Raw genomic sequence first — 22,203 nt, 5'->3', positions numbered from 1 at the left:
AAATGAAGTTAAGGATAATTGGTTAACGTGATGGTGCCTAACTTCATAAGAATAGCCATCTTTTACCACTCAGGCTCTTGTCACTAAGTCACTGCTAGCACCTTAGTGACAGTGATGCTTATCAGGATCTCTCATTCTGTTATCTGTCTCCTGTCAGCTGTCACTACATCCATGGAAATCTCTCTGTTGAAATGGAATTTCTCTATCCGCCAAGGGATGCACATGTTTGATAAAGTCATATTCTTGTTATCTATTCCATCTTCAGTGTTTTTCTCTCTGGACAGAGAGGCTCTCGTCCTTGTATTTCCATCACCTGCTTCCAATTTAGAGAAGCTGTCCACTTGTCATAAAAATCTCTGCGTTTGGAGTCCTGACTTTGGAAATCACTTGAACAGGAGATGGAGCCTTGCTCTCATAGACGGATAGAGCTGTATGATGTGTGAGCAGTTGGTATAGCTCCTTGGAAGCTAATTTTGTAGATACTGGATAGAGGGAGTGTGATCTAACAGCACCAGTGGAAATCAGAACGTCTGGGTTCTGTTCTTGAGATTTTTAGACTGACTTGGTGTCATTTGCACAAGTCATTTAATTGTTCTGTGCCTCAATTTCCCCATCGCTGAAGTGAGTGTAATACCCATATAACAGGGCTGTTGCGTACCTTACCTGATGAATGCTTGTAAAGAACTTTGAGCTCTTCAGATGAGAGGCCCTACATAAATTCAAATGATGATAATTTATACTATAATAGGCCCTAGTCAGTCATGGCTCCATACACAGTGTCCATACTGTGAAGAGCTGGCAATCTGAACAAGCAAAAGCGACACCCATGGTGTGTGGGAAAGGGATGGGTGTATAAGCAAAGTGGTGATGGGTCCACAACATGTTAAGCTCATGTTTTGGGGTTTTTAACACATATGACTATATATTTGTTTTATTTATATTATAAAAGCATCGTTTTAGAGGCTTTTTTGTTGGAATCACTTGGGGTTGAAGTGGGGGAAAGGAAAAGATTGCGTGAGTAAGAGAAGGAAGTGGAAACTGGAGGCAGGGAGCAGAGAGGGGAAAGGATAGAGAGGAGGGGTGGTGAGAAGTCAAGTAAGGCAGGGGGAGTGTAAAGTTGGATAACGGTAGGAGAGGGATGTGCTGTAGGGGGCCCAACAACAAATGGTAGTACAGCAACTGAGAGGAAAAATCCAGTCTCCAGGCCTTAGAGCGGAGTGAATGATAATGCTAGGAGGCTGATAAGGCTTGCTGCTGACATGCCCCATCAGAGAAGTCTTCTGGGCTTGGAGCCTTGGTGGGTCTCTCTGTGTCTGGTGGGAGGCTGGAAGGCTCTTTCACTTCCTGTCCCCCAAGCTCTATCTAGTACTGGCTGCTTTGAGGAAAGACTTTCAATGGAGATTTCCATGGTTAGCTCCCTATGGGCACCTCCTGGCTGCTGCTGAGGCAACCCATCATAAATAATTGAATAGCTTGTTACTCCTACTTTTCCAAGGGAGTATTGAGTTTAATCACTGGCTGCAGCACTTCCTTGTTAAGAGCTGAGGTGTGTGCTTAGTGTGTGGGTTTGGTTTTGTGGATTCCACCTGTTTGCTGGGCCTTCTCTGTTTGGAAAGCGCCTAGCTGTCGGAGCTAATGGAATTAAGTAACAAATAATTTCTCATTTAATCTAACACAGTATCTCAATCTTTGTGGCTACAGAAAAGTCACCGTGAGTTGTGTGACTGACTGCATGCTTTTTATTGCAGGTTTGAATCGTCCTCCCATGCTATTAGCATGAGTGCCTATTTGCGTGAGCAGAGGAGGGAGCTCTACAGCAGGAGTGGAGAACTTCAAGGTGGGAAGCTTGACAGCACATTAATTTGGTTGATTGCTTTGCCAAATATCTGCAGACACTGCCTGGATGGCTCAGAACTGTTGTTAGCTCCTCTCTAGCAAACCATATGCAGGGTCATAGTCTAAGGCCATGTCTACACTAGCGCTTATGTCAGAAAAACTTGTTGCTCAGGAGTGTGGAACCCCTCCCCCTGCTCCAGCAGCATACATTTTGCTGGCATATGCTCTCATGTGCACAAATCTGTATTGATGCTCTTCTGCCAACATAGCTACTGCTGCTCGTTGAGCTGGTTTTATTATGTCGACGGGAGCAGGGCCGGCTCCAGACCCCAGCGCGCCAAGCAGGCGTGTGGGGCGGCATTGTCGGGGCAGGGCGGCATTTGGCTCTGGCGGACCTTCCGCATTCATGCCTGCGGGAGGTCCACCGGAGCCCGGGATGAGCGGACCTGCCGCAGGCACGACTGCGGAGGGTCCCCTCTTCCCGCGGCTCCGCTTGAGCTCCCGCAGGCATGACTGCGGCGGGCGCGCTGGTCCCACGGCTCGGACAGAGCTCCCGCAGGCATGCCTGCGATACTCTACCGGAGCCGCGAACCAGCGCACCCGCCGCAGACACTTCTGCCCCGGCCGCGGGACCGGGGAAGGGCGGCGCAGCGCGCCGCCTTGCTTGGGGCGCCGTAATTTATAGAGCCGCCCCTGGACTGGAGAACGCTTTCCTATTGGCTAACGCGACTACATGAGCACTCTTACAGCGGAACAGCTGTAAGCTTGTAAGTATAGACATGGCCTAAGACTCCGTAAACTTGGCCAGCTCATATCCTCTATTTATTTACTCTAGGTAGGAAGGCAAACACTGACATATTTTCTTTTTTCCCTTTCTACCCCCACATTCTATAGGTGTGAGTTTAAAAGGAAACTCATAAAACAATGACTTAAAAGAAAAAAAAATCTCACTCTAAATGATGCTTTTCGAAGATTGAAACTGATGTTTGTTTCCTTACCTCAAATTTACTTCCACACTGGCACATGCACATGTAATATCCCTGACTGGGTCATCTCCAGGGACTGAACTCTGCATCTGAAAGCATGAGCCTCTATTGCTTGAGCTAAAAGACCATTCTTTTGCCACTGAGGCAGTAACAGGCACACAAGTCTCTTTACCTGATCCAACCACTAGAGGGGGACAAAGAACCACAATGTGTTAATGTGGGTTGCATGTTTTTTGAAAAGGTAGATTTGGAAGGCTGAGCTGTTGCCATTAGTTTATGTTGCTCATGAGAGATGGGGTGTGTATGCTGTAATATATTGTGTTTGTGTGTGTGTGTGTGTGTATATTGTGATGGAGCAAGGCCGGATGGCTACAGGAAAGTAGTGAGGAGTAGGTATGTTAGCTCCAGGCTAAGCAAATCCCTAGTACCATAGGTACCAAAAGGGCAGTTGCTCCAGGCTAATCAAGGCACCTGGGGCCAATTAAGAACCTTCTAGAAGGTACCAGAGAGAGCTACATTGATTGGAGCACCTGCAGCCAATCAGGACAGGCTAAACAAGGCACCTGATACCAATTAAGAACCTTCTAGAAAGTACCAGAGAGAGCTACATTGATTGGAGCACCTGCAGCCAATCAGGACAGGCTAAACAAGGCACCTGGTATAAAAAGGGTGCTTACTCCAGTCTGGGGGGGAGGAGCCAGAGGAAGGAAGTGTGTGTGAGGAGCTGGGAACAAGAGGACCAAGGAGCTGAGAGTGAGCTGCTGGAGGACTAAGGAGTACAAGCAGTACCAGACACCAGGAGGATCCTTCGGTGAGGATAAGGAAGGTGTTTGGAGGAGGCTATGGGGAAGTAGCCCAGGGAACTGTAGCAGTCAAGCAACAGTTACAAGTAATACTATAGAGACTGCTGCAATTCACAGGGCCCTGGGCTGGAACCCGGAGTAGAGGGTGGGACCGGGTTCCCCCCAAGTCTCACTACTCCTAAAACAGACTCAAGAGTTGATCCAGACTGTGGGTTTTGTCCAAGGGGAAGACCACTGAGGGGAGGAAAACCCGCCAATAAGCGCAGGACCTACTAGGGGAGAGGAGGAACTTTGCCACAACTGGTGTCAGGAGTGGGATCTTTGGTGTGCACAGCGCGGCGGAAGAAGGAGGGTGATTTAAAAGACACACACACAAAAAAAAAAAAAAAAAAAAAAAAAAAGGGGGGGGTTTACAATTTGTACCACAATGGATGATGTAGTACGGGCACTGATACAAGCCACGGCGGCCCAGCAGGAAGCTACCCGTGTCCAGGCAGCTGCCCAGCAAGAAGCAGTGCGGCTGCAGCAAGAAACTAACCGCCTGCTGATGGACCAAGCGGTTCAAGACCGAGCTGTGTTGCAGGAACTGGTGGGCCAGGTAAAGACCCTTGCAGAAATGAACCGTGGGCATGATGGGACACGGCTCATACGGGCTAACCACTGGCTGCAGAAAATGACAAGGGAAGATGACATAGAGGCATACCTTCTGGCCTTTGAGAGGACAGCTCTACGGGAGGCCTGGCCTCGAGATCAGTGGGCTAGCATCCTGGCCCCGTTCCTGTGTGGGGAGGCCCAGAAAGCCTACCATGATCTGCCTGACGAAGCTGCAGCAGACTACTCCCAACTGAAGGCAGAGATCCTGGCCAGATCTGGGGTAACATCCGCAGTACGGGCCCAGCGGTATCATGAGTGGAGGTACCGGGAAGACAAAACCCCGCGGTCCCAATTATATGACCTCATCCATCTCGCACGAAAATGGTTGCAAACAGAGTCCCGGAGTCCGGAAGAGGTACTGGAGGTTCTGGTCATCGACCGGTACACGAGGGCATTGCCACCAGATCTCCGCAAATGGGTAGGCCAGAACGAGCCGTGCACTTATGATGAAATGATCACGCTGGTAGAAAGACGCATGACAGCCAAAGAATTGACCCAACTACGCAAGGAAAGCCCTTTCCGTAGCAAACACCCAACCCCAACCCGGGAAGGAGGGACAGTCAAACCCCTGGGGAGTCCTAGGTGGGGGAAGAGGGGGGCTGAAAACCAACAGAGACTCCAGAAGGAAGGGATCGGCCTGAGTGGAGGGAACTCGGTGACTAAAACCCCTAGCCCACAGGATGGGAGACTGACTAGAAATAGTTATAGATGTTATGCATGTGGGGAGTGGGGACACATAGCCGCACAATGTCCTAGCACTGAAGAGCCTATGCAATGCAACTTGGGGGATTGGGACGTCCCATGCTCCCTTATCCACCTGGCGGGCGTTGCATTAGCCCCACATAACTATACCAGGCCAGTGAAGATAAATGGAACAGAGACTACAGCACTGGTGGACTCAGGAAGTGCTATCACCCTTATTTCGGGTAAGCTGGTAAAAAGTAGCCAGCTGCTGCAAGCCAAACGTGTAGCAGTAACATGTGTGCATGGGGCCATGAGCCAATACCCCACCATCCCTGTGGAGATAGAGGTTCAGGGGAACCCCATTGAGGTAACAGTGGGCGTTGTACCTAAACTCCCATATCCTGTAGTTATTGGGAGAGACTATCCAGGGTTTGATAATTTACTTCCCCCTGAGAGGCTGCAGGGAAGTGGAGACCCTGTTGACAGCGACTCATCACTGGGGGAATGTCAACCCCCAACGTGTTCTGAGTTTTCTCAGGATCTATTCTCAGCCCCCCAAAAGACCCGGAAGACAAAAAAAGAGAGGAAGGCCGCGAAGGCTTTGGGAACCCAGATCCTGACCCAAAGCCAGAAGACTGCGCTAGTAGGCCGACGGACACGAGCAACCAACAGTGAAACTACCAATACAGAAGGTGAGCCGGTGGCTGGCCCCAGCCATGAGGGCGACAGGCCATTGGAAGAAGCAGAAGCCGACCCCTGGGAGCTCAAACAGGGTAGTCCGGGGAGAGAGACGTTCGGACGGGACCAGGCGGAGGACCCCAGATATGATAACGTCAGGAAAGAGGTGGCTGAGATAGATGGGATACCAGTGGAGGGGAAGGTCCGAGGTCCAGGACCCTACTTTATGGTGAAGAAAGATCTCCTGTACCGTGTGGTGCAAATGCAGGAGCAGGAGATACATCAACTTCTGGTGCCCCGAAAACATCAAAAAGCCATATTGAGCCTCGCCCACAGTCACTTGTTTGGAGGACACTTAGGGGTAGAGAAGACCCAGGCCAGGATCCTGCGGAGGTTCTTCTGGCCAGGAATACATGAAGATGTCAGGCGATACTGCACTTCTTGTCCAGAGTGTCAGCTACATAGCCCCCGCCCACACTTGCGGGCCCCTTTGATACCTCTTCCGATAATAGAGATACCATTTGAACGCATAGCCATGGATCTGATTGGGCCCCTAGAGAAGACAGCTCGGGGCCACCAACATGTGCTGGTTGTACTAGACTATGCAACCCGATACCCGGAAGCTGTCCCCCTACGCAACACAGCTTCCAAAACAATAGCTAAGGAGTTAGTACAGATCTTTTCCCGGGTCGGGCTTCCCAAGGAGATGCTGACTGATCAAGGGACACCTTTCGTGTCTAAATTGATGAAAGATCTCTGTTCATTACTCCATGTACAAGCCCTACGGACCTCTGTATACCACCCACAAACAGACGGCCTGGTGGAAAGGTTCAATAGGACCCTCAAGGCCATGATCAGGAAAGTGGTGAGCCGGGATGGGAAAGACTGGGATACCCTATTGCCTTACCTCATGTTTGCCATCCGGGAAGTTCCACAAGCCTCCACAGGTTTCTCTCCATTCGAGCTTCTATATGGGCGCCACCCCCGAGGCATATTGGATATAGCCCGAGAAGCCTGGGAAGAGGAGCCAAATCCCGGAAGGAACATAGTTGATCATGTACTACAGATGAGGGATCGGATAGCCCAGGTTACACCCATTGTACGAGAACACTTGGAAAAAGCACAGGAGACCCAACGGACCCATTATAACCACCAAGCAAAGCTTCGACGGTTCCAACCGGGGGATCGAGTAATGGTCCTTGTGCCCACAGCAGAAAGCAAGCTGTTGGCCCAGTGGCAGGGACCCTATGAAGTAATTGAAGCCGTGGGAGAGGTAAACTATAAGGTACGGCAGCCAGGCCGTAGAAAACCGGAGCAAATTTACCACATCAATCTTCTAAAACCTTGGCATGATCGAGAGGCATGCTTAGTCACCCGGGAGACTCTTCCCCAGGAGGATAATGTACATGAGCAAGTAAAGATATCACCCGACTTGACGCCAATCCAAAAGATCGAGGCAACCGATATGATTAATCGTAACCGAGATGTTTTCTCTACAAAACCGGGGCGGACAACTGAGACCTATCACCATATCCGCACGATCCCTGGAGCCAAAATAACACTGAGACCCTACAGAATCCCAGCAGCCAAAAGAGAGGAAATCAAGGCTGAAGTAAAGAAAATGTTAGAATTAGGCGTTATTGAAGAATCCTACAGTCAGTGGTGCAGTCCAATTGTTCTAGTGCCCAAACCTGATGGTACCATGAGATTCTGTAATGACTTTCGCCGACTGAATGAAGTATCCCAGTTTGATGCATACCCCATACCACGCATCGATGAACTGGTTGACCGGCTGGGTAGTGCCCGTTTCTTGACTACCCTGGATCTGACAAAAGGGTATTGGCAGATTCCCCTGACCAAAGAAGCTAAAGAAAAGACAGCGTTCTCCACTCCAGACGGGCTATTCCAGTACACTGTTCTCCCTTTTGGATTACATGGGGCCCCAGCCACATTCCAGCGCCTCATGGATAAGCTGCTGCGCCCCCATACTAGTTATGCAGCTGCATACCTAGATGATGTCGTCATCCATACGCCAGACTGGGGAACCCACTTGGAGAAGGTTGAGGCAGTGCTACGCACCTTAAGGCGGGCTGGCCTCACCGCTAATCCTGCTAAGTGTGCCATAGGACTAGCAGAGGCTAGGTACCTAGGATATATTGTAGGGAGGGGTATAGTAAAGCCCCAAACTAATAAACTAGAAGCAATTCAAAACTGGCCCCAGCCAACCCGAAAGAAGCAGGTCCGTGCATTCCTAGGCGTGGTAGGCTACTACCGTCGGTTTATCCCCCACTTCGCCAGCAGGGCAAGTCCTCTAACGGACTTGGTGAGGGCTCGAGGTCCAGACATGGTGAAGTGGACCGACGCTGCAGAGGGGGCGTTTGTAGACCTTCGGACGGCCCTCTGTAATGACCCCATACTCATAGCCCCAGACTTTACCAAAGAGTTTATTTTACAGACGGATGCTTCTGAAGTGGGGTTGGGGGCAGTTCTGTCACAAGTGATTGGAGATGAAGAACACCCGATACTCTACCTCAGCAGAAAGCTGCTCCCACGAGAACAGAAGTATGCGGTAGTCGAGAGAGAATGCCTCGCTGTCAAATGGGCCATGGAGACGCTGCGTTATTACCTCTTGGGCCGGCGATTTACTCTGGTGACGGACCACGCACCCCTCCAGTGGATGCAGAGAAATAAGGAAAAGAATGCAAGGGTCACCAGGTGGTTCTTATCCCTACAACCATTCCAGTTCCGTATACGGCATAGGGCTGGATGCCACCACGGCAACGCTGATGGTCTTTCACGAGCACATTGCCTGGCGTCCCAAGTTGCGCAACCCTATGGTGTTGAGCAGAGGGGGGGGATATGTGATGGAGCAAGGCCGGATGGCTACAGGAAAGTAGTGAGGAGTAGGTATGTTAGCTCCAGGCTAAGCAAATCCCTAGTACCATAGGTACCAAAAGGGCAGTTGCTCCAGGCTAATCAAGGCACCTGGGGCCAATTAAGAACCTTCTAGAAGGTACCAGAGAGAGCTACATTGATTGGAGCACCTGCAGCCAATCAGGACAGGCTAAACAAGGCACCTGATACCAATTAAGAACCTTCTAGAAAGTACCAGAGAGAGCTACATTGATTGGAGCACCTGCAGCCAATCAGGACAGGCTAAACAAGGCACCTGGTATAAAAAGGGTGCTTACTCCAGTCTGGGGGGGAGGAGCCAGAGGAAGGAAGTGTGTGTGAGGAGCTGGGAACAAGAGGACCAAGGAGCTGAGAGTGAGCTGCTGGAGGACTAAGGAGTACAAGCAGTACCAGACACCAGGAGGATCCTTCGGTGAGGATAAGGAAGGTGTTTGGAGGAGGCTATGGGGAAGTAGCCCAGGGAACTGTAGCAGTCAAGCAACAGTTACAAGTAATACTATAGAGACTGCTGCAATTCACAGGGCCCTGGGCTGGAACCCGGAGTAGAGGGTGGGACCGGGTTCCCCCCAAGTCTCACTACTCCTAAAACAGACTCAAGAGTTGATCCAGACTGTGGGTTTTGTCCAAGGGGAAGACCACTGAGGGGAGGAAAACCCGCCAATAAGCGCAGGACCTACTAGGGGAGAGGAGGAACTTTGCCACAACATATATATATATATATACACACACACACACACACACACCCCCCTCTACCCCGATATAACGCTGTCCTCAGGAGCCAAAAAATCTTACCGTGTTATAGGTGAAACCGTGTTATATTGAACTTGCTTTGATCCGCCGGAGTGTGCAGCCCTGCCCCACCGGAGCACTGCTTTACCACATTATATCTGAATTTGTGTTATATTGGGTCGCGTTATATGTAGAGGTATGTGTGTATATATAGTGCATCTCTCCTCTGAACATTGAACAACTGTAAATTTCTCTTCCTGACAGTCTGATCCATAAGGGATAACTTTTTTCAGCAGCAGGGGAGAGTGGGATATTAGGTAAAATCTTCATAGTAATATGTATAAAAAAGACCAGATTGGTTCTATATAATCTGATCTAGTCTCTTACAGCATTCATATTGCCCTAATGCACATGCATTATGGGATCTCTGTTGAAGTCATTGTTGTCCAGATAGCAGTGATGGGCAGAGGCAGAATTGTACCCTGAAATCCTATTCACAAGAATATTGGGGTGATTTTAACAGATACTAGATATTTACAGCTGAGGTATCAGGTGATTTGTAGTTCCAGTTCTCTCCCCAGTGACTTACATCCATCCTCCAGCCAGAAGTTGACGCTTATGTAGAGTGCAAAAAGAATGATTTGTATTTGTGGCACCTTAGAGACTAACAAATTTATTTGGGCATAAGCTTTCGTGAGCTAAAACCCACTTCATCAGATGCATGCAGTGATAAATACAGTAGGAAGATATGTACACAGAGAACATGAGAAAATGGATGTTGCCATACCAACTCTAACGAGACTAATCAATTAAAGTGGGCTATTATCAGCAGGAGAAAGGAAAAAAAAACGTTTGCAGTGATAATCAGGATGGCCCATTTCCAACAGTGACAAGAAGGTGTGAGTAACTGTAAGGGAAAAATTAGCATGGGGAAATAGTTTTTACTTTGTGTAATGACCCATCCACTCCCAGTCTTTATTCAAGGCTAATTTAATGGTGTCCATTTTGCAAATGAATTCCAGATCTGCAGTTTCTCGTTGGAGTCTGTTTTTGAAGTTTTTTTGTTGAAGAATTGAGACTTTTAGGTCTGTAATCGAGTGTCCAGGGAGGTTGAAGTGTTCTCTGACTGGTTTTTGAATGTTATAATTCTTGACGTCTGATTTGTGTCCATTTATTCTTTTGCGTAGAGACTGTCCGGTTTGGCCAATGTACATGGCAGAGGGGCATTGCTGGCACATGATGGCATATATCACATTGGTAGATGTGCAGGTGAACGAGCTTCTGATGGTGTGGCTGATGCGGTTAGGTCCTATGATGGTGTCCCTTGAATAGATATGCGGACAGAGTCGGCAACAGGCTTTGTTGCAAGGATAGGTTCCTGGGTTAGTGTTTTTGTTGTGTGGTGTGTGGTTGCTGGTAAGTATTTGCTTCAGGTTGGGGGGCTGTCTGTAAGCGAGGACTGGCCTGTCTCCCAAGATCTGTGAGAGTGAGGGATCATCCTTCAGGATAGGTTGTAGATCCTTGATGATGCGCTGGAGAGGTTTTAGTTGGGGGCTGAAGGTGATGGCTAGTGGCGTTCTGTTACTTTCTTTGTTGGGCCTGTCCTGTAGTAGCTGACTTCTGGGTACTCTTCTGGCTCTGTCAATCTGTTTCTTCACTTCAGCAGGTGAGTATTGTAGTTTTAATAACACTTGATAGAGATGTGTTTGTAGGTATTTGTCTCTGTCTGAGGGATTGGAGCAAATGCAGATGTATTTTAGAGCTTGGCTGTAGGCAATGGATCGTGTGATGTTGTCTGGATGAAAGCTGGAGGCATGTAGGTAAGTATGTAGAGTGTTCTTTTGGATGGTTATGGTATATCTAGCTTAGCTGATGTTACAGAGCACTTCCATATAGGAAGGCTTGGATGCTCTGTTGATTGGCTCTCTGGAAAACCCTAAGTTAGGTAGACAGATACCTAAATTGACACTTGACCTTCACTATGGTCTGACAGTTTATGGGAATAAGATAGAGGTGAAAATGTCTATCTTTGAGGTGTGGTATCACGGTCTAAGCACATTATAAGGTGTTCATTTTACTACTTTTCATCTGAGAGGCTAAAATTGTCAGCTGTAGAAACCTGCCACATGTACTTGTGTGCTGGGAGGAACACAACGTTTGTGGATGTGGTGAGTGGCTGTGTAAAGAAGCTTAGAAAGATAGGGCAAGTAAAGCACTATCCTATTATAGGGAATTGGGGAAGCCCAAAGGGTGAAAAAATCCTTTTTCTTTTTAATTTCGTACTAGTAATAAATCTAACAAGCTGTACCCTGCTGTGTCTAAACTACAGTATGCACAACCTTCACCTTTCTCGTCATAAACAATCTGATTTTTTCATATCAAATGGCTGTAGGATTTAATTACTAACCCCGCCAACGCCACCCATTGCATCCAGAAATCAGTTGGAGCAGCAGGATCCAAATCCAAGAGTGGGAATTCCTGACAGGAGTTACATGCTTAAAGCTGTAAGAGGAGCTGCTGCTGCTTCCTTTCAGTTTTGGTATCTTCCTCGGTGATTTCAGGCCAACTGGGATTATCCCAATTGCAATCTTCCAATATAACCACCATGTCGTCTCAGGACCTGACAAATTTCCTATTTAGCCTTCAGAAAAGAAGGGGGTTGAAAACAATATTAACTGATCCCACATGCGTTTCCTCTTTCAGATCTGCTATGGCTTAGACGTTGTGGTGATCGTGGTTTTTCATATATAATTGATGGTTTATTTTCTATAGCTGTTTGTTTATGTGATAGTACTATATGAACATTTAATGAGGCATGTTCCCTGCCCTGAAGAGCTCTCTACCCACGGCCCTCGTCCTCCAAGGGATTGGAGTCTAAATGAGGCCTGGCGTACACTAGAAGATTAGGTCGTCATAACTGTTGCTGTGGCATGTGAAAAACAGAAGAATTCTTCTGTCGACCTAGCTACCACCTGTTGGGGAGGTGGATTACCTATGTCAATGGGAGGGATTCTCCTGTTAGTATAAGTAGTTTCTACACTGACATGCTACAGCCGTGCAGCTGCAGTGGTGCAAGTGTGCCGTTGTAGGGCTTGGCTACACTTACAAGTTGCAGCGCTGGTGGAGGCTTTCCAGCGCTGCAATTATTCTCCGTCCACACTTGCAAGGCACATCCAGCGCTGCAACTCCCTGGCTGCAGCGCTGGCTGTGCACCCGTTCGGGTTGGGGTATAAGGAATGCAGCGCTGGTGATCCAGCGCTGCTCATCAGGTGTGGACACTCACCAGCGCTTTAATTGGCCTCCAGGGAATAAGGAGATATCCCAGAATTCCTGTTCAGCCACTCTGCTCATCAGTATGCACTCTACTGCTCTGGCCTCAGGTGACCCGCCCTTTAAGTGCCCCGGGAATTTTAAAAATCCCCTTCCTGTTTGCTGCAGCCAGGTGTGGCGTGCAATCAGGTAATCTTTCCAGGTGACCATGCCTCCACGTGGCAAATGAGCCCCAGCATGGAGCAATGGCGAGTTGCTGGACCTCATTAGTGTTTGGGGGGAGGAAGCTGTGCAGTCCCAGCTGCGCTCCAGCCGTAGGAATTATGATATCTTTGAGCAGGTATCAAGGTCCATGCTGGATAGGGGCCATGATCGGGACGCGCTGCAATGCAGGCTTAAAGTAAAGGAGCTGCGGAGTGCCTATTACAAAGCCCGCGAGGGGAATCGCCGATCCGGCGCTGCCCCCACGACCTGCCATTTTTACAGGGAGATGGACGCGATACTTGGGGGTGACCCCACTGCCAATCCGAGGACCACGATGGACACTTCTGAGCAGGGTGGGGGACAGGAGCAGCAGGAGGAGGAGGAGGAGGAGGCGGGGGGGGTGGATACCGCGAGTGAAGCTACTGGGATGGGGGAAGACACCCCAGAGTCCCTGGAGGCGTGCAGCCAGGAGCTCTTCTCAAGCCAGGAGGAAGGAAGCCAATCGCAGCAGCCAGCAGTTGCTGAAGGACAAACAGAGGAGCGAGTTACCGGTAAGCGTCTTTTATTTTCAGGGTGGAAATGTTTCGGGAGAGGAGGGGGGGTTAGGGCTGCATTCATGCCTGCCTAGATGTGGAATAGCGCATTGATGTGGTCTATCATGTCGCGGTAATCGGCTGCAGTAATCTCCTCAAAAGTTTCAGCCAGAGCGTGGGGAATGTGCCTGCGCAGGTTTATAGGGAGAGCCACTGTGGTCCTTGTCCCAGTCAGGCTAACGCGTCCGCGCCACTGTGCTGCGAGGGGTGGGGGGACCATTGCTGAACACAGGCAAGCTGCATAGGGGCCAGGGCGGAATCCGCATTGCTGTAGAAGACCTTCCCGCTCTTCCCTAGTGACCCGCAGCAGGGAGATATCTTCCAGGAGTAACTCCTGTGGAAAATGTTGGGAGACTGTTTAGTGCAGATCCTCCATGCAGCTGTTTGCTGTCCCCAACGCACAGAAACCCCTGCACAGCCCTGAAGCAATCTCAGTACCCCTTACTCACCATTTCCTGTCTCCTGTTGTGTTATGTGTGGTCTTATTTAGTATGGGAAAAGAATACTAAAGTGATCACTGAAAACTCCTTCAGTGTGTGGGAATTACTGTTTGGATGAAATAATTAACAATGCTACCCTGTTAAATGTTGCAATTTTTGCCTTCAAGAAGTGACCTTGACTGCTGGACTGCCCAGATCTACCACAGCACAGAGACTACAGAATCTGAGGAAAAAGCCTCGAAAAACCAGGGAAGACATGCTGAAAACAGTTATTGCTCACTCTGCTCGAGAGAGTAAACAGCTGCAGGAGTGGAGAGAAAGGGAAAGCAGGATCCGCCAGAGGGACAGCTGGATCCGTCGGAGAAACGCTGTGGCAAAGAGGAAAAACACAGACCAGCTGCTAGGCATCCTGGCACGCCAAGCGGACTCTCTCCAGGCACTCGTAGCTATGCAGGCAGAGCAGTCCCGTGCTGCCCTACAGCCCCCCTGTCCCAAATTTTATTCTCTTCTGCCCCAATGTTAGCTCCAAACCCCCTTCCCCAGCATCCAGGTTCTTACCACCACCAGCTGCCTCCAACACCTGTACGTTCACCAACCAGCCCTGAGAACTACGACCCTTGCCCTCTGCACTCAACCCCCATCACCATGTAGTATATGCACCCTGAAGTGCAGCAGCCATTGCACAGCACTGCAGACAGGACATATGCAAACTTGTGACTGTACAGTTCACCCACCCACCCCCCTGCCCTAGGTTCCTGAAATGTTGTGTGTCTGTCAATGAAGTATTTTTCTATTCAATAAAATAAATCTTGGCTTTGAAAACAGTCTTTATTATTGCATAGTGAAAGATACCTTATCCCAGTAAAGAAACAGTCACTGGAAATCATGTTAGGGATAATAGAATCCTAACAGTGTAACCACTGCACTTCACTCCCATGCAAGGCAGCAAACATTACTGTTGGCTTTCAGCCTCAAATTCTTCCCTCAAGGCATCCCTAATCCTTGTAGCCCTGTGCTGGGCTTCTCTAATAGCCCTGCTCTCTGGCTGTGCAAATTCAGCCTCCAGGACTTGAACCTCGGTGGTCCATGCCTGACTGAATGTTTCACCCTTCCCTTCACAAATATTATGGAGGGTACAGCATGCGGATATAACTGCGGGGATGCTGCTTTCCCCCAAGTCTAGCTTCCCATACAAGGACCGCCAGCGGGCTTTTAAACGCCCAAAAGCACACTCCACAGTCACTGGGCACCGGCTCAGCCTGTAGTTGAACCGGTCCTTGCTCCTGTCAAGCTTCCCTGTATAGGGTTTCATGAGCCAAGGCAGTAACGGGTAAGCGGGGTCTCCAAGGATCACAATGGGCATTTCGACGTCCCCTACTGTGATCTTCCTGTCTGGGAAATAAGTCCCTGCCTGCATCTTCCTGAACAGGCCACTGTTCCGAAAGATGCGTGCATCATGCACCTTTCCAGGCCAGCCTGTGTAAATGTCAATGAAACGCCCACGGTGATCCACAAGCGCCTGGAGAACCATAGAGAAATACCCCTTCCGATTAACGTACTCTGATGCTAGGTGGGGGGGTGCCAGAATACGAATATGCGTCCCATCTATCGCCCCTCCACAGTTAGGGAAACCCATTTGTGCAAAGCCATCCACAATGTCCTGCACGCTCCCCAGAGTCACGGTCCTTCTTAGCAGGATACGATTAATGGCCCTGCAAACTTGCATCAAAACAATTCCCACGGTCGACTTTCCCACTCCAAACTGGTTCCCGACCGACCGGTAGCTGTCTGGAGTTGCCAGCTTCCAGATTGCAATAGCCACCCGCTTTTCCACCGTCAGGGCAGCTCTCAATCTTGTGACCTTGCACCGCAGGGTGGGAGCGAGCTCAGCACACAGTCCCATGAAAGTGGCTTTTCTCATACGAAAGTTCTGCAGCCACTGCTCGTCATCCCAGACTTCCATGACAATGTGATCCCACCACTCAGTGCTTGTTTTCCTAGCCCAAAAGCGGCGTTCAATGGTGCTGAGCATTTCCGTGAATGCCACAAGCACTGTAGTGTCACACGCGGCAGGCGACTCGATATCATCGATATCGTCGGACTCCTCACTGTCACTTTGGAGCTGAAGGAATAGCTCAACTGCCAAACATGTTGTGCTGACGAGACTCATCATCACAGTTCTCAGCAGCTCGGGCTCCATTTCCAACAGAAATCGCGATTCACAGACAGAGAGTAAAACAGAAAGAGACTCACAATGGCGCCAAACGTGGCTGGAAAGACTGTGAATGCTGGGATGTGAAGTGATGCACCACGGGGCGTTGGCACAGGAAGCGGAATGAGCCACACACTTCCTTCCCCTTCCCACAATACTCAGCGCCAAAATGGGACGAGGTGCTCTGTGGGATAGCTGCCCACAATGCACCTCTCAATACAGCGCTGGAAATGCTGCAAGTGTGGCCACACTGCAGCGCTGGTAGCTGTCAGTGTGGCCACACTCCAGCGCTGGCCCTACACAGCTGCATGACCAGCGCTGTAACTCCCAGCGCTGCAACTTGTAAGTGTAGCCAAGCCCGTAATGTTTTGAATGTAGGCAAGCCTGAGATAAGACAAATCATGTTCAACAGTTAAAGAGAAGGGTGAGTATATAGATTTCTGAAGTGAAGGAAGCATTAGAAGTAGAAAAGAAAGAAAGCTTAAGAGAGATGATCAGGGAGACTGTTCCAGGCATAGGGGTGGGATGTTAGAAGTGGGAAGAAAGGAGGGGGAATCACAAGACTTTACAAGCAAGAAAGAAGTCATAGATGTAGGTGGAGACAAGATTATGCATCCCTTTGTGTATGAGTATGAAAAGCTTGACTCTAATGCAATAGGAGATGAGCAATCAGTGCAGAGAGTCAACAGGGAGGATAGATTAGGTGAATTTAGTAAGAAATCATCACTATTGAGCCAGAGGGGAAAAGTTCCCTGTTAATTTTTTTGTGTGTTAAAAATCTCCCCGCCTCTCTTTCCATTATAAAGTGCTGTTGTTCCCTTTCAGTTAGCTCGTTTATCTGCCTGATCCCTGGATCACAGCCAGATCTGCATTTCTGTTTATCCCTTAAAATATAATTGAATTGTTCAGTCAGGTTAGTGGAAGGCTGACTTGCAACGTCATGCTCCTCTGAACACCACGAGTTGCTCTTCTCAACAGCCTTATGCATGGGGATGACTTTTTCAGCAGCAGCAGGGAGAGGGTGGAATACTAGGGAAAAAATCTGCTGAAAATATGTTCAAAGTTACACATAAAAGAAAAACTTGAAGTTCATTTCATGCCAACTTTTTGAAATAGGATTTTAATTTCAGTTGCCTTAAAATCCACAATGATCAGGCTGACTCTTGGTCGTTAACTGGCGCCATTTGGTTTGAAATCATGCATGCCATAAGCACTGCAGTGTCACCCACTATTGGAAGAGATCCTGCTGCAAGAATGTTAGGGATGGAAGCATTAATTCTTGAAGGTCTAATCCCAGTGAAGTCAATGGAAGAAGAATCAGGCCCTAGTTTTCTTTGCTTTTGTTTAGGATGGACAGCTCACATTGTTTGCAAGAGAAGTTACATCAATTCACAGTCATTTAAAAAAATTGAAAACATAGTATTCCTCCCTCTGAGTTAGTACAGAACCAGTGTCCTAGCGTGGTGGTGATGAGATGTAATGTTACTTGAGGAGGGATCTGTCTTTTGTATGAGACATAAAACATGGGTCCTGACCACTTATAGGCATTAGAATTCCTATGTATCTGCTGATGCTGCAGCTGCAAATGCAGGGTTGTTAACGAATGTATCTTGGTCAGATTCTAACTGGGAAAATTACACTTTACTCCTTACATTTCTCTTGCAGTTTCAGTTGGGTTGGATATTCCTCTTCACTGATAGCCTTAGATAGGTAGTATTTTGCTGTGCATTGTCAAAAAGCTGCTGCATTTCATCTCAGAAGTAGTCAATGAAGTGATTTCTATGTATAAGCTATATTTTATTTTGCTTTTAGAGTGCTTTGGAAATGGAATCCCTTGGGATGCAAAATGTTGGTGGCGTTGGAGATACTGTTGCTAGGCCAGCGTGTTCTTCAGATGCCACGTGCTTCTGGTTCTCATTGTACTGGATGAGATTTGGACCTGGAGGACATAACTTTTCCATTCAGAGGAGAAAGTTACTTTAAAATACATACATTGTTATATCACTTGGGGTAGTCAGATCACTATTTTGGGGAAGTTCTTACACACCGTTTGGTCTTGCTGGATAGACAGTTCTGAACTGAACTATAGCCTGTCTGAAGTCTAAGGGTTGGCATAATTTAAGAAGATGGTTAAAACAGTTCAGTTCCATCATAACTGCAAATTTGAACTGTATTGGGGGATCTGGATTACCAAGCTGTAACTGCTACAAAAATAGTGGTATTGTAGTGTAGACTTAAAAGAGAATATACAACCTTAAAGGTGGGTCATCATCCCACTTTGCATTCTGTTCTTTTGTTTTTTTAGTTGAAAACATTCTGGACACTACCATTGTATTATGGTAATGCCTAATGGCACCAACCTAGGGCTGGGCTTCGTTATGCTAGGCATGATATGTACATATGGAGACAGCCCATGTCCCAAAGAGTTTACGGTCTGTTGTTTTTCATGTTTCTCTAGCTGTCATCAGCAATACAGCTGGACAGTGTGGAATGTATTGGGCTCTGTAAAAGACAAATGATAATTGATATGGTTAAACTTTGTGTGTATGTGGCTGGAATGGAAAGGAGGCAACGGGGAATTTTGGAGCTACCTTGCTAACTGGTTCAAAGCACACAAGAACAAAATGCAAGGGAAAAACAGTGGCAGCCAAAAATTAAAACTCAGTGGGTTATATCCTTGTTGTTTTATACATCTGAGGAAGGAGTCTAACCTAAGCTGCTGATCTTTCTTACCAATGTTTGCTGGATTCAGAACACCTGAGGTAGAATGGCCATGGAGCATCTTATCAGCAGGCAGATACCATAACGATGTTTGTTTTGCTAATTTCTAGCACAGTATCATTTTGTCAAAGGTGCCGTTGGTCATGGACTCTTAAATACACCAGGTGTTATATCAGGTCCCTGTCGCTGAAGGGTGTTGTGTAGTTGTTTGGAGTGTCCGTAGAAGCTGTGGTCTCAGTTCAGTTTATCAGCAAAACTGGTAAGGGAATTTTTATATGCTGTGAAAATCCTGAAGAGCCTTGAGGGGACTGATCAGCATGGAAAATAGCATCGAGTCCCTCTCAGTTATCTCTGCTAGTGCAGGCCATAGAAGTTCATATCAAGGTCAACGTTGCTAGTGTTGTGCATCTGGGGGTTTTGATTTTAAGAACGAACTGTTAAGAGCTGCTGAACAGTTAATGCAATCCGCAGCTGCTCAGCACCTCTTAGAAGTTTGGACCCTCATTTCTTTCATCTGAGGATCTCAAAGCATTTTAGGTCAGTATTTTATTCTCATTTTATAGCTGGGCAAGCTGAAGCACAGAGTGAGTTGTCCAAGGAGTGTACAGACTGAGTAACAGAATTAGGGTCAGAACTGTGAAGTCCTGAATTCTGAGTCCCTTGTTGTTCAGAACACTAGTGCATGCTGACTAGGTAAGTATACATTAGCGCACCATTGATCTACTTGCTGGACTGATATTCTCGCCAGATGGTATCTCTCTGAAATTTTGGTCTGTAATAATGTGCAGTGTATAATGATCAAAATGTTCTAGTTTCACTATTATTCCCTGGAGTGTAAGCTCCTTGGAAAATGGCTGTCCTCCTTCAGTGTTTGGGAAGTGCCTAGAGCAGGGGTTTTCAAAATTCGTTGCACCGTGACCTCATTCTAACAACAAAAATTACTATATGATCCGGGAAGGGGGACCAAAGTCTGAGCCTGCCTGAGCCCCCCCACTCGAGGCTGGGGTGGTTGGGGGCAGACAAACCCCAAGGTCTTCAGCCCCAGGCAGGGGGCCTGTAACCAGAGCCCCGCAACCCAGTGGTGAAGCCCTCAGGCTTTGGCCCCGGGCGGTGGGGCTTGAGCTTCGGCCCCAGGTGCCGGCAAGTCTTTACACCAGTCCTGGTGACCCCATTAAAATGGGGATCGCCCACCCACTTTTGGGTCCCAACCTACCGTTTGAGAACCGCTGGCCTAGATCTATCTGTCTACGGTAATTATACGGTCCCCACTCCTCACAGTCTTTAGTGTATTTATCGTCACTACACCCCAATGAGTGCTGTCATCCCCATTTTAAAGATGGGGAATAGAGGCACAGAGAGGCTAAGTGACTTTCCTAAGCTCACATAGGAAGTCTTTTGGGGCACAGGGACTTTGAACCCAGGTCTCCCAAGTCCTAGGCTAATGCCCTAACCAGTGGAACGGTTTTGCAAACTGAACTAATATCGTCATAATACTTATAATATAGAGAACTTTTTATGTTCTAGTCTGACTAATGCTCTCAACTGTCCTGTGAGTTGGTATTATCGCTAAGGCTAAGATTTTGTCATGGTTATTTTTAGTAAAATTCACGGACAGTTCATGGACAATAAACAAAAATTCACAGAATCCGTTACCTGTCTGTGATTTTGCTGCTGTAGCTCCATGTTTTCTCCTGGCTCCGTGGTGGCTGGGAGCTGCGGGAGTTCCCCGCCGCCCCCTGCGCAAGGCCCATCACTGGAACCCTGAGGAGGGTCCCTTGAGCACGCTGTTGCTCATCGCTGGAACCCAGCAGGGGGACCCTGAGGAGGCTGTCGTCCATCACTGGAACCCTGCTGGGGCCCTGCTGGCTGCAAGCTCCAGTCCCGCAGCCCCAGGGGCTGAAGCAGAAAATGTCAGAGAGGTCTCTGGAAGTAATGGACTCCGTGACCTCCGTGACATAAACGTAGCCTGAATTATCGCTAAGGCTAAGTGACTTTCCGGGACCTCCATGACTTCCGCAGCTACAGCAGCTGGTGCATCTGACGCCAGGGCTGCCTGAGCAGCTCAGGTAGCACCAGCTGCACTGGCTGCTGCTGGAGCTGCTCGGGGGGCCCAAGGCCAGCTGCACCAGCCACTGCTGGAGCCCCCCCGAGACCAGCAGCGGCTCCCTGGACTGCGCTACTTCGCCCTCCCCGAGCAGCAGTGGTGCCATGGTTTGCCCCTCCCCGCACCACACACACACACACAGCAGCTGCGCGCCGCGGCCTCAGGAACAACTAAGATTTAGTCAGGAGTACTTACAGTAAAAGTCATGGACAAGTCGTGGGCCGTGAATTTTTGTTTATTGCCCATTACCTGTCCATGACTTTTACTAAAAATACCCATGACTAAATCTTAGCCTTAATTATCAGTAACCTTATGAACATAAGGAAACTAAGGTCTTAGTTTGAGTCAGAGGCAGGATTAGAACTGAAGACGTCCACAGATCAGTTCTGGGTCCGGTTCTGTTCAATATCTTCATCAATGACTTAGATAATGGCATAGAGTGCACTTATAAAGCTTGTGGACAGTACCAAGCTGGGAAGGGTTGCAAGTGCTTTGGAGGATAGGATTAAAATTAAAAATGATCTGGACAAACCTCAGCATGTTTGCCCAATCCCTTGTAGTATTTGCAGGTCATAGAATCATAGAAGATTGGGGTTGGAAGAGACTTCAGGAGGTCATCTAGTCCAACCCTCTGCTCAAAGCAGGACCAACCCCAGTTAAACCATCCCAGCCAGGGCTTTGTCAAGCCGGGCCTTAAAAACCTCTAAGGATGGAGATTCTACCACCTCCCTAGGTAACCCATTCCAGTGCTTCACTGTCCTCCTAGTGAAATGATGTTTCCTAATATCCAACCTAAACCTCCCCCACTGCAACTTGAGACCATTGCTCCTTGTTCTGTCACCTGCCACCACTGAAAACAGCCTAGCTCCATCTTCTTTGGAACCCCTCTTCAGGTAGTTGAAGGCTGCTATCAGATTCTCCCTCATTCTTCTCTTCTGCAGACTAAATAAGCCCAGTTCCCTCAGCCTCTCCTCGTAAGTTATTTGCTCCAGCCCCCAATCATTTTCGTTGTCCTCCGCTGGACTCTCTCCAATTTGTCCACATCCTTTCTGTAGAGGGGAGCCCAAAACTGGACGCAGTACTCCAGATGTGGCCTCACCATTGCCGATTAGAAGGGAATAATCACTTCCCTTGATCTGCTGGTAGTGCTCCTACTAATGCAGCCCAATATGCCGTTAGCCTTCTTGGCAACAAGGGCACACTGCTGACTCATATCCAGCTTCTTGTCTACTGTAATCCCTAGGTCCTTTTCTGCAGGACTGCTGCTTAGCCAGTTGGTCCCAGCCTATAGCAGATGCATGGGATTCTTCTGTTCTGAGTGCAGGACTCTGCATTTGTCCTTGTTGAACCTCATCAGATTTTTTTTTTTAGCCCAA

At 48.4% G+C, this 22,203-nt stretch overlaps 1 protein-coding gene across 3 annotated transcripts in view; it reads left to right on the top strand.

Annotated features, from left to right (window-relative positions):
* EXOC4 (exocyst complex component 4) overlaps positions 1-22,203 on the top strand; it is a 585,632-nt gene that overhangs the window by 142,548 nt on the left and 420,881 nt on the right. For all 3 annotated transcript variants that reach the window (XM_044982948.1, XM_044982962.1, XM_044982954.1), the window contains exon 9: positions 1,749-1,837. In XM_044982948.1, the coding sequence (XP_044838883.1) occupies positions 1,749-1,837 (89 nt within the window). The remainder of the gene's footprint in view (positions 1-1,748; positions 1,838-22,203) is intronic.

This window comes from Mauremys mutica, chromosome 1, assembly GCF_020497125.1.
Source record: "Mauremys mutica isolate MM-2020 ecotype Southern chromosome 1, ASM2049712v1, whole genome shotgun sequence".
Lineage (NCBI taxonomy): Eukaryota > Metazoa > Chordata > Testudines > Geoemydidae > Mauremys > Mauremys mutica.
The sequence above is the reverse complement of the archived record's forward strand: the minus strand, read 5'-3'. Positions and strand labels throughout refer to the sequence as shown.